At 35.6% G+C, this 12595-nt stretch overlaps 1 protein-coding gene across 4 annotated transcripts; it reads right to left on the reverse strand.

Annotated features, from left to right (window-relative positions):
* Window positions 1-4404: 4404 nt before the first annotated feature.
* On the reverse strand, window positions 4405-11599 carry LOC122289547 (uncharacterized protein At4g26450). 4 transcript variants are annotated; one of them, XM_043096661.1, is made up of 5 exons: window positions 11446-11599; window positions 9036-11169; window positions 8632-8821; window positions 8403-8457; window positions 4405-4671 (listed from the first exon to the last, which is right to left on the reverse strand). In XM_043096661.1, the coding sequence occupies exons 2-5, from the start codon at window positions 10955-10957 to the stop codon at window positions 4616-4618; spliced, it is 2223 nt and encodes a 740-aa protein (XP_042952595.1). In that variant the 5' UTR covers window positions 10958-11169; window positions 11446-11599; the 3' UTR covers window positions 4405-4615. The 4 variants fall into 4 exon arrangements, with proteins under 4 accessions (XP_042952595.1, XP_042952593.1, XP_042952596.1 ...); XM_043096659.1 differs by having other exon boundaries at window positions 11264-11599; XM_043096662.1 differs by having other exon boundaries at window positions 8379-8457; window positions 11264-11599.
* Window positions 11600-12595: the final 996 nt, after the last annotated feature.

The following is a 12595-nucleotide window of genomic DNA, read 5'->3' on the forward strand; positions in this document are numbered from 1 at the left end:
ACTTTGGTAGAGTCAGAGTTAGAGAGGGTGTCGGCCGGAGTTAGAGCCGCCGGAAGTTTTGCCCACCCCTACCCTTTATTCACCAAGTCCAATTTGAAGTTATTCTCTATTTTCAATGGTTCTGTTGGATGAAAGAGTTAATACTTACATTATTTTAATGGAGAGAGGAAAACATAAGGTTGGGTTGGATGAAATAATCGTAAAAAATTAAATTATCTTGCTAAAGTATTAAGAGCTAATGAAATCTATAATTTCTTGGTGAAAAAAATTACAATAAACTATTAGTTTAGCTTAGTAACAGTAAAAATAAAAGCCAATAATGAAATCTATATTTTAGCTCTTATTATAATTTAGAGCTAATAATAATAAGCACGACAGTAAAAATTAGTTTAGGTAATATTTTGACTACTCCAATACAATCCATTTTCATCCTCGTTGGTTAAAATATTGCTAAGTAGATGTTATATCGAATGGAATGCCAGTGCTCTTAGAGCAATGGCATTGGTCTGTCTAGCCAAAACCAAAGCTAAAATTTAGCTAAAACCAGAAGTTTTGTCTAAAAGCCAAAGCCATTCAAGTATAATCCCACGTTGGACTAGGTAACTATAAGCCAAAATAATAATATAATATTATTCTTTTATAATAATATTTTTATAATTTGTTTTTCATATTTTAGAATTATACTAACTATATGTTAATTAATAATTTAACTTTTAATTAACTTATTATTTCTCAACTATTTTTTTCAACCTAATTATCCAACACATACCATATCTACAATTCTTGTAAGGAATAGGGGTGCTACCCGCACCATACGGTGCGAGGTAGCCCTCTCCTCGCACCCCGCCCGCATCGGGTGGGGTTTTTCCATACGTCCCCCACCCCCGCATCCCGGGGGTGAGGTGCGGAGCAGATACCCGCCCCGCCCACTTTATTTTCACTTTAATTATGAATTACATTTAATTATATTTAAAAATTATTTCTAGATCTAAAAGTGATAAAAAAAATATATTTTTAGATCCAAATTGTAAATTGAAAATTTGTAAATATGACTATAATTTAAAAATTATATCGTTTTTAAATTTGCTAGTACATATTTTATGTAAGTTATAGTGTAGTAGTTTTAAACTATATAGTTTTTAAATTTGCTAATGCATAATTTGTAAACAAGTCTAACAAATTATAATATATATTTATATATACAATTTTTAAAATATAAAGATATATTTATATTTATATATATAAACATATATTTATGTTTATATATATATAAATATTTATGTTTTATATATATAAATATTTATGTTTTTTATATATATAATATATATATGGAAGGGGGGCGGGGCCGGGTTGGGCCCTCCCCGACCCCCGCCCCCGCTAGGGGGACTAGATGCAGAGGCCCCCGCCTATGCGGGGCGGTGTTGCCAGCCTTGCCATGCAGGGATGGGGCGAACGGGGGTGGGGTGCAAAGCCTCGCTGCCCACCCCTAGTAAGACATGTTTGCCTTCGAATAGCAATTCATACACGTTCGTCGTATCCAATAATGTGAATGCATACACATTCTTGTCCAGTACATACACATTCCCAACTTAAAAAAAAAAAAATATCTTAATTTATCATGAGCTCCATCATAAAAAATCTTCCATTCATCCTTTTTTTTTTTTTTTTTTCAACCAAAAAAATCCAAGCCACGTTCAGTATAAAAAAGTCAAACTTAACTCAATGCAAAAATATGCCATTTCCAAACCAAATCAGTGCAAACTTAACTCAATGCAAATATATGCCTAGTTCAGTATAAAAACAAACCAAACTTATACATGACAAATATGCACTGCATGGGGGTTAACACCATAATGTAATTCAACTCAAATAATTGACAAAAGCAATTAGATTCAGCTACCCTAATTCACACGAGAAAAAATGAGCACAACACCAAAACCCAATTCAACTCAATTGATTAACAAAACAATCATATTCAAGCTACTCAAATTAATCGCACATATATAGGGGTGTAAAAAAAAAAATCGAAAAATTGGTCGAATCGATTCGGTCTTGTTTCTAAGCAGTCTGATGCGGTACCAGTTCTTTAGAATAAAAGCTGGTGCGGTACCAATTTTCAAAATATGAAAACCGATTTAAACCGAACTAGACCAGTATATATTTATAATTTTTCATATTATACTATATATATTATATGCTAAATTTCTAATTAATGTAACATGAAATTCTAATCTTATTATTCAAATCTATTAATCTTATAATATAAAATTAATATAACATGTGATATACCATAAAATTAATTTTATAATTTTTAATACAACATTTGATGTAACATATAAATTTTAGTCTTAAACATAAACATTAATATTAAGTTATTAATATAAACTCACTTTTGATATATATATATAAAGGATAGATATATTTTTAGCATAATAGATTATAATATATATTCTTTTTGTAAATATATTTTTACACACTTGATCAGATATACTCACATAAAAAGTCTAGAATTTAAATAGACTATAGTTCAATTCAATACTATACTAGTGTGTATTAATTATTATAAAATAATGTACTTATGCTATAATATAAATAGATTAATAGTTTAGTATATATAAATATCATATTATTACTAGCATAAATAATCTGTAAAAATAGAAAGACCAAACTAGACTAGACTGATACTGAAAAAATTGGAAGTTTTGATTTCGGTAGTGAATCAGTCTAGTATCGAGTAGTGAATCAGTCTAGTATCGATTTTCAAAATCAGTATATATCAATTCGGTTATAAAAATTTACAAAACTGGATCGAATCTGACTAGTATCACCCCTACATGTATAAATCACCACATGGGCATAATAAAACAACCCCGTCCACATCAAGATCTATCACATACTATCGTGACCAAAGCAATATTTTAACGAACTGGACCAAGATTGGAAATACAAATGAATGAAGAGTTGATAAAATAGAGTACCAAAAGAGGAACATTGGTTGATGTGGATGTCTTTGGTACGGTAGAGGCTCTTGTGGAACGTCTTTGGTACTTGTGAATGTCCAAGGCACTACACCATATTAGTCTTGTTAAGGAGCTCAGTCTTGGATTTTAGGATCTGCTCGTCCTCGTAGAGCAACGCTCTTGCAGAATCTTCTAAGCTAAGCCCTAGATTGTAACAAAAAGTTTTTTGGCTAGGAAACGATGGGACTCAGGCGATGAAAATGGGTGAAATAAACCAAGGGTCAAGCTACCAAGGAAATAGAGACGGAGCAAAATTGAGGCAGACGTTGGCCAGCAGACGACGGGAAACAAAGGGGACGTTGGCCAGGAAATGAGGGGAAAACGTAGATGCCACGAGATGGGGGAGAAGGGAGAGAAGAGGAAACGAGGGAAAGCAACCATTTTGGTGGGGAATAGGGAGGAAAAGAGGAAAATTTGCAGGGAGAGAGACTGTGTGTGTGTTTTTCGATGGGAGGAAAATAATAAACAAATATTTGGTTGAACTATAGTAACTCGCCAAATATGACCCGAGACCCGAGTTACTGTAGCTCGAAGCTATCCTTATGATAATTTACCTAGTCCAATGCAGTGTATTTGATTTGCAAGCATAGAAGTACCTAATTGAAAAGGAAATATCAATCAAATATAGCAGGGTAGTAGCTCGCACGATGGGAAGGGGTGCTCTCCTATCTGTTGAGTTTTGATAAGGAAAGTGGTTCGGTCACAACAATCGGTCTCTCCTAAACCAAAACCATCTATGAATAAGAATCTTTCATTAGTAATATGAAGTAATTGTTATACAGTATAAGGATTGGGTTCAGGCAATTTGAAATGGTTTAACAATTAGGGATTGGAAAAGGATTAAGCCCTTAATAAGCATGCAAATGAGTCTTTGCTAGCAGCCCCAATCCAAGTCTTGCTTGCTGAAGAGAGAACAAACTTTTTAACTAATCTGATTTTCATCAAAACATCTGGCTCTAATTTATGTGACAAATAAAGGCCGAAAGAACTTTTGCAATACTAACAAGAAAAGAAGAGATTGCTTTGGAATAAACATATTTGTATCAACTGGCATAAAAAGATAAAAAATAGAATTTTGATTTTTTTTTTTTTAATAAATCAGTCTGTTAGATCCCGTAAGTGTGTTTACATACTAACCTGTAAGTAGCATAACTCGTGAGAATCGGAATTCACAGAAAATCAGGTTAGAAAAATACTTTCAATCCAATCACACTATTATTATTTACGTAAAAATCCAGTCTCCGCACCAGTCGATGACGACGATGCAGATCTCAGTAGGATAGATTTTGACAACAGTCAATGCATCCAGGCATGTCATTGGATTTTTGATAAGATATCCTCTGGATAAGGCAGCACATGAGCATGTATGGATGGACAAAAGTCATTATCAAAGGGGTTTTTGCTTAGCGTAATGATGCAGTTTTTGACCGTGCGAAACCTCAAACCAGGCCAAGTTAGTGAATAGTGATACAATATAGCATTTGGACAGCTGACAAGTAAGAAGAATTAGAAACCTTGCATGTGGATAGAGCTAATGATCCCAACGAAACAAAGCATACCAATACATATTTTCAGAGAACTGGGGAATAGTTGAATTAGAAGGGCTTCTCATAATCCCGTGGCTGTTGCTGCTCCCAGGCTGGCAAAAAGCCTACAGAATGCAACATAAGGGGATCAGAAGATAGCAGAAAATTACAAAGTAAAACTCATTTAATTCTCATCACTACAGCAAGTGACAGTTTAGTAAAAGCATATATATGACGATTTAAATGGTTACCTTCCCTACAACAAGACTCCACAACCTGATGGTATGCCATAAATGCAATATACACTCGAAGGAAATAACGGATCAGTACAGGGGTCTGTCCAACATATTTGCAAGTTATTCTAAAATGAAATCAGCAACCTGAAAGGAGTGTCCTTAACCTTTCTGTTTAAAAACCGTGAGGCATTCATGACCAGCTGAATCTTAAATAAAACAAATTCTAAGTCCATGGCTTACATAGTACAAGAAATTTTACATCCTTTCACTATAACTCTTTCAAGTTAATTCTCTCAGGCAACAGTTGGTTAAGACAAACACTAATATCCTTCAAATAGGGATCTGATGTTTTATGTGATGCTTTTACCTGTAACATATTCATAGAACTCAAATCAATGCATCAGCATTACACGAGAAATTTAGTTGAGACACAACTTGAGGCAAGGTTCTATGATGCAAGCAGGTTTCTTGAATAGAATCAAAATGTCCTCTTCCAGGACCAATCTTTCTCATCAATAAAACTCTTGTTTACCAATTAAAAAAGAAGAAGCTTTGTCTATGGCTCGTTCTATAGAAATGATGGTTGAATATTTGGGGCCAACATATCTTTCAAGCTAACAAATTTCTTGGACAATGGAGGAGCACATATGTTTTCAGCAAACTCTCTATATGTCTATTTGTCAGGCTTTAGGTCAAGATGTGGTCAACACAACTCCAAATGCGACATGTCCATCATCTCCTGCTTGATGCATGTAATCTATTAGAAAATGTATATGGCATAAATAACGTATCTATGCAGGTCTATATGCTAAAGGTGGTTCAACCCAGAGGGTTAAGCCAAGAGAAAGGGAATAGTTCCAGGATGCCACTCAACTGGGGATAGCAGATGCCACTCAAAGAGACCAAGCCCCTCATTTGATTGTTAGAAGGAATCACTTAAAAGACACTTTTCTCAACTTCATATTGCTCACCCATATTTAGTGATTACAAAACATTAGTGGTCAAGGTCACTAAATGCTAACAAACTCAAAACCCAAGTTCAAACAACTAGACATTCCCATACATCACTCAACTTACAAAATGAATAAAGACAATTTCCAAACCAACTTAATGGATACTCTTAACGCAAAAAAAATTAGGACTCATTATTGATTTATAGGCATCAGAATCTTCAATTATTAAAGAACTTGGTCATCGTTTGTCAGTACCCTTACTCGTGCACCATTCTCCCCTGATTGAAAAGAACCTGTCCTCGAGTTTCTACATCCTTGCACATGTCATTTATAACAGGAGAACTCCTTGGGTTGAAAAGAACTCGTGCTTAGATTTGCCTTTGGAGTTTGGAGCTCCCTTTCTAATAGATTATGAATTTTACCCAGTTAAATCCCTTATCTTCCCTCCTCTATTGCACTTTACACCTTGAGCTAGATGGCCATTTTCACCTTCTTTGTTTCATCCTTCAAGTGATTTATAAGATTCACGAAGACAAACATTGAAAAACAACAAATCAACCAACCCCAGTAAAACAAATGGAACCTAGTTGAAATTTTTAGGGCATTCACCACAAATCGGTGAGAGATCGAAAATCCACAAGTGCCTCATGAGTATTAAACACACAAGTGCCTCATGGGGCATTTTTTGGACCTGACCGATTCAGTCGGTCCACCATTTTCCTACACTGAAACCAACTGTGGAGAGCTATAGACGGGCCCAAACCGGTTACTATCAATCCAGTTGGTCCTATCAGTCCAACCGTTAAGTTTTTTTTTTGGGTTCAATTTGTTGGCAAAAAATTGTATTAAATGGTAAAATCATAAATTCAGTGAGTGCTTTAAGTAAGTTGTCTAGCTAAGTTACTATGTGTAATAAATTAATAATATTAATATTTAATAGTATGCTTATTATCAATTTATCATTGAGCAATAATAGACATAGTATGCAATTAGTTAATAGTTAATAGGCTATCTTAACATTTTATATATGATCATGGATCATACTTGCAAGCACTTAAGCATATTAAAAATATATACTTAACAACTAAATTATTTTAATTAAGTGTAATAAATTAATAATGTTAATAGTATGTGTTATCAACCTTCACATTCACATATAAAATACAAGTTAATAGCTAATAGCCTATCTTAAGTTCTTAACATTTTACATACTAATATCTAAGAATAGCTAATTAGGTTAAAAAAAATTACATAATTATTTGGTTATAATTTACATTATTACATTAAAAATTTACCTAATGCATAAAATATTATATAAAAAATTATTTAAAAATAGAATACATAATTTCGGTCGGTTCAAGGTGAAAAAACCACACCCTGGGATTGGACCAAAGACTGAAAATTTGGAAAACTCTAGACCAGTCAAAACCAGCAGGTTTGGTTGGGTTTTTTCTGGTCCACTACAATTTTTTACACCCTGACCTGTGACAGTCATATCTCATTAATAAAACCTCTGACTATGCTTTCTGAACAGAATCAGTGTGAGGTTGAGGTCTTGGCATGAATCCCTCACAAGAATAAGAACCTGCTAATAACAATTTGATGCAGTTGGGATATCACTAGACCACAGGTAGAGAAAATGACTTCACTGTTAATCGTGGATGCCACTCAACATAGTCACAACACACTTGATTCTTGGGAGGAATCATTCAACTCCAAGAAGCAAGATAACTTTTTTGTTTACAAGTTACTGACAAATAATTTTCAGATCCAAAGAATTCTCTCATCTTCTTACTTCTCATTGACATTTATAGGGGAATAAAAAGCATGACCAGTCAGGGTCCTACATCAAAAGCTAACTTTAAAAACAAAATTCAACTTACTAGGTGGTCTATAGGCATTCCAAAGAAAAAACTCACTAAGCAACATCTTAGACTACAAATTGCATGCAATACTTTTTTTGATCGGTAATTCCATGCACTACTAAAATCAACAAATATTCAACGAAAAATTTCAAAAAAAATTTAAAAGATAAAATAATATCAAAAGAGTTAAATTACTTATTCTCAATTCTAGACATCAAAATCTTCATTTTACTAAAGGATTTTTTTTTTTTTGATAAGTAATAAGAGATTTTATTGACAAGTAAATAGGCATAGCCTTGGTACACAGAAAGTATACAAGAGAAAACACCTAAATACAAGCTAAGAACTAGAATAGGCTTACTAAAGGACAATTTATCACCACCTATGCTCCTAAATCAATGAAAGAAAAGGAACACAAGTCCTTGGAGCCTCTAGAGTTGATTTGGATCATAGAAAGAATGGGGAACAGAAAATAAAAATGATTAAAAATGATCGATGAGCAAGCAAATTTGAAAGTATTTTCTTTTCTCTCTTTTTTCCAAGATTGAACTGTAGCTTTGGCTATAAAAAACAAGGACCATTTCTGCGCAGAGGCACCACCATTTGGCTGAAAACAATTTCAGCCAGAAAAGCACAAAACTACAATACATGACTCCAATATTGATATCTGTTTGACGCATAAAATGCAGTTAGCACTGTGTTAACATGACATTCAAAGAATCAAACATCACCTCAGGCAAATCAACCATATAAACTCTTGATTTAAAAGAAAACAAACCATGAAATTAAATATCTGGCATACTTAATGGTATTTCTTCCAGGGACATATATATGGAATCATCATCAGCAAGAGACCCCTGAAACAAGCAGTGAAAATATGTAAGTTACCTCATCAAGGTGGTCAAGGCACATGCATGACCATACATTAAAACTAAACCATAAACGGCAGGTCGGCGAATGGGACAGCTGCAATAAGATCATTGTGTGCAGAATATGCAGGTAAACCAGTTATCAATAGTTAGTGGTGGTACCTCTCCATTGGGAAGGCCCATCCCGCTATGCATTGAAGTAACATCCCCTGGTACTGAAGAACAATTTGAAAAATCACCTGCAAGCAGCTCTGAGATCATAAGCCCATAACCATCCTGAATGACAGAAATATCATTGGCATTCGGTGCATTGTTAGGGAAACCCTCAAGGCCCGTATACACAGTCTCCGTCCTGTACAATCCAAAAACCAGCAAATCAATAAGAACAAGATATAGAAACAATACATAAAGTATCAGGTGCAGTTGCCGCCCCCAAAAAATGCTATAGGGCAACAGGGAATGATTCTAAAAATAACCCCGTGGGCATGTCTATGCAATCACTTTTATTTAAATTGATGAATTTAATCAATATCCTCATGAAGAGACGTACTGATAAAGAAACTTACTTTCTTGCTGCATCATGGAAGGCCTTATCTTCCAGGGAAGAATCATTTTCTAAATCAATAACTTCAATCTCTTTACCATCAGTGACATGTCTACTGTATTCACCAGATATCTTGGTGTTACTCATTGACAAGTCAACATCAATTGGTGCTGGTTCTTTTCTGTTTCTGGAAACAGAATGGTAAATATGGATCGGATCATTATCATGATTCTCATTGGTTTCAGAAGCTCCCCCGAGATTAAGGTCACAGATTTTAAATGAACCAGGAAAAAGTTGCTTCTCTTCTGCATACCCAACACATGGTTCAGTCCTAGCTTTAGCGAACAGAGAATCATTCTCCAAGCTCTCATGATCTAAAGCCATGATCATGTTCTCACCAGGTGAAGCCATGTCTTCCTGTGAGCTCTTTTTCTTTTCACTGGAGTTAGAAAGGTGGAGATACTCATCAGCCTTTGTTACCTGAGAGGAAGTCCTCTCTCTTGCCTTTTTGATTCCCTCCCTGATATCACTATCTTCTAGAGCTCTTTTTTCGCCTCTTTCCTTAACAGTGGAACCGCAACTTTGAAAACCAGACAGTACTGGAATTGGTTCTTGCCTATTTTGCATATCTGAGAAAGACTGAGTTGCAAATTCACCCTGCTCAATATCATCTGCAGAATCTATTTTGACCGCATTTTCAGCAGAACACACAAATTGAGCCCTAGCAACTTCAGATTCAATACACTTCGAATCATAAATTTTACTTGATGGAGCATCACCCAAGGAGGTGTCAACAGGGGCATTGTCAACTAAACATTCAGATCCTCTTTGAGGCCGCATATCAGGAGCTTTTCCCTCCTCAATCTTTGGAACAGGGTCAACCTTTGAGCCCCTATGCGACAATGAAGAGCGGGTTCTAGTGGGCACCTTGGAAAATTTACAGAGTGTTAGTAAATCAGTGCTGGTGTTGTCTGAGAAATTTCCCTCCACAACACTATCCTGGATGGTTACTTCTTGTTTGGTACCCTGTTTGTCAGTTTCATCACTGCTGGTGCCATGCTTCACCTCTCCTATTCCCACATTCATATTCTTGAAATCATAAGACCTTGCAGGGAATTCTCCATTAGCCTCATGTTGGAGATCTTTCCCTGTAGTAGAAGAACTAGCCTTTATGGGCATATCATCTTCTTGGAACTGATACTCATCCAATTCAAATTCCAAATCACCAGCATCCTCAGTTTTTGGGGCTAATTCACTTCGACCACCAATGTGCAAATCATCAGTGAGATCTTTACCAAATTGCTTCTCCTCCTCATGGTACTGTCCAGAAGCAATATTGTCATCACCATCAACGTCAGCGGATGACCTAAGTCTATCAGACCATGAGCCACTCCTTCTGTAGTCTCGGCCATAATCTGAGCTATAATTTCGGAATGATGCTGCTCTTCTTCTTCCTTTGGTATTAATATCACCTAAAAGCCTTCTCTTACCCGATCCCAACCCAGCATCAGAAGTAGCATTCGACAAACGGGCAAGGGCAGATGTTCGGCCCTCCGGTGGAAGGGAGAATTGGTCTCCCTCCTGAGGCCTAAGCTCTTGAAACTCCCCCAACTGCCTCTTCAAACTACCGTTTTGCCACTTAACAGCAGAAAGTGCACTTTGAGGTAGCAATCCCTGAGAAACCAAATACTCGGCTGCAAGTCGACCCGCTTCCATAAAGATGTCACCTTTGCGCAGTGGTGGTTGTGGTGGTTGTTGATATGATTTAGGGTGGCCCTGGCCACGCCCAAAACCACGACCAAAGTTCCTGAATTCGGACCCGCCGTAAAACCCTCCATGGCCTCTAACCATCAAACCCTCAGGGGAGATCTGAGAGGCAGCTACACCCATTCCCATGGAGCTAGACCTATACCCATTTCCAGGACTACGATGTCGGGTATGCATGTTTTCGTCTCTTATTTTTGTTTTTGACGTAAACTATCTGTAGTTCACCACAAAACAATTGGAAATCCAGATGACCAAGGACTCCGCTGTTCTCTGAGGATCAATTCAGTATGCCGGTAACTGGGTTAAGATGCATAGGAAATTGTTCTTTGTGAAGATGATCTTAATTTACACCCCATGTAACAGAAGTTGAAAAATCCTGATTTCGTGCTCTGAGAAAAAGATCCACTAACATTGTGAAAATTAAATCTTAACAAAAGAAAGAAACGATACGTATTCTTATATCAGAGGAAGGGCAAAACCCACCTCGCAAATCACAATATCAGAATGCCGAGCTCAAGTGCTGCTACCAGGTACCTACCACCCCCAACTTAAAACCCCAAACCCAACCAACAGTTACCTAATTGACGAACCTTTCATTCATATGTTGCAGAACACACAAGTCAAACTCTAAGGAGAATTAGAGATCTTTGAGTTAAAGATCTGACCTTTTGGTTTTCCAAATTGAGGGGTGGGAGAGGGAGGAGACGGAAAATTTGTCTGATGCGGTGTTTGAACTTTGGTGCGTGTGTAGCGAGGAACATGAATCTTTCAAAGGATTGGGATCCAATACGGTTTCACCAAGTACTAATCCAACAGATTAGATTTGCAGCACAGAAAAGTAATTCGGAAGCTAAAAGAGTACAACTTTACCCTTTATTTCCTTTTAATTTACGGTCCCTGACTCCTCTTCCTTCCATCATCTTTGCCAAGTTTTTTGTTATTTTGTTTTTGAAGAAACTCGTTGTGTTTTTTTTTTTTTTTGGTTCATTGGAAACTCACCCCCTCCCGGCCCGGACCTTCTGAATTATTAGTGATTTTTAATAAGAATTATTAGTGATTTTGAACTTTGCATGCTAAATTATTAAAGTTGTACATCGCAATTATTAGAACCTGATATATGTCAATTTTTTTAAATTTTATTTTGTTTTGAACTTTACACACTAAATTATCAAATTAGTTGTGCATTGTAACTATTAAAACTTGACATTTTGTAGTACTCTAATTCCATTCTAATCGTTAGAATGTATAAAAAAGCGGGATACAATCTCAACTATTTGGATCTTTATGAGAGTGCATAATATGAGTTTTTGTAGTATGAATATACATTTTGTTAATTTTAATGATTTAAATGCATAATGAAAACACTTCATAGTTTGAGAAAATAAAGTGTATTCACCTCTAAGCCCCTCTGAGGACATACCTCAATACATTGCAATTAATTATTTATCCTTAGTTTCAATTTTAATTAATTATCATTATAAGAAAAATGACATAAGAAATATATTTTTTACGACGAATTTAAGTGATGTAAAAAATTATTTTTCTTATAATATATAATTGATATGTATATTTTGAAGGACCTAAGCCCTTTCGAGGACATATCTAGAAGACTAGATCCATCTCTATGGAATATTCTCATCCTGCATGTGAGTGTGATCACACGCTGCATGTGGTAAGTGTACGTGAATTTCATGTGTGGCTATGCATATATAATTTGTTGGCATACCTCAAACTTATTCCTTAAAAATCAAACAATAAATTATATGATTTTTTCTTCATATTGATCTGATATGAATGCAGAGCCTACAGGCTCGA

Source organism: Carya illinoinensis, chromosome 12 (genome assembly GCF_018687715.1).
Source record: "Carya illinoinensis cultivar Pawnee chromosome 12, C.illinoinensisPawnee_v1, whole genome shotgun sequence".
NCBI lineage: Eukaryota > Viridiplantae > Streptophyta > Magnoliopsida > Fagales > Juglandaceae > Carya > Carya illinoinensis.

What these genes read in the sequence shown, in the direction of transcription:
- LOC122289547 (XM_043096661.1), bottom strand. Translation starts at nt 10,957, where the DNA reads ATGCATACCCGACATCGTAGTCCTGGAAATGGGTATAGGTCTAGCTCC. An exon ending in TTCCATGATGCAGCAAGAAA is followed by an intron (nt 8,822 to 9,035) that starts GTAAGTTTCTTT and finishes TGGATTGTACAG; the next exon opens with GACGGAGACTGTGTATACGG. An exon ending in CCTGGAAGAAATACCATTAA is followed by an intron (nt 4,672 to 8,402) that starts GTATGCCAGATA and finishes TGCATTCTGTAG; the next exon opens with GCTTTTTGCCAGCCTGGGAG.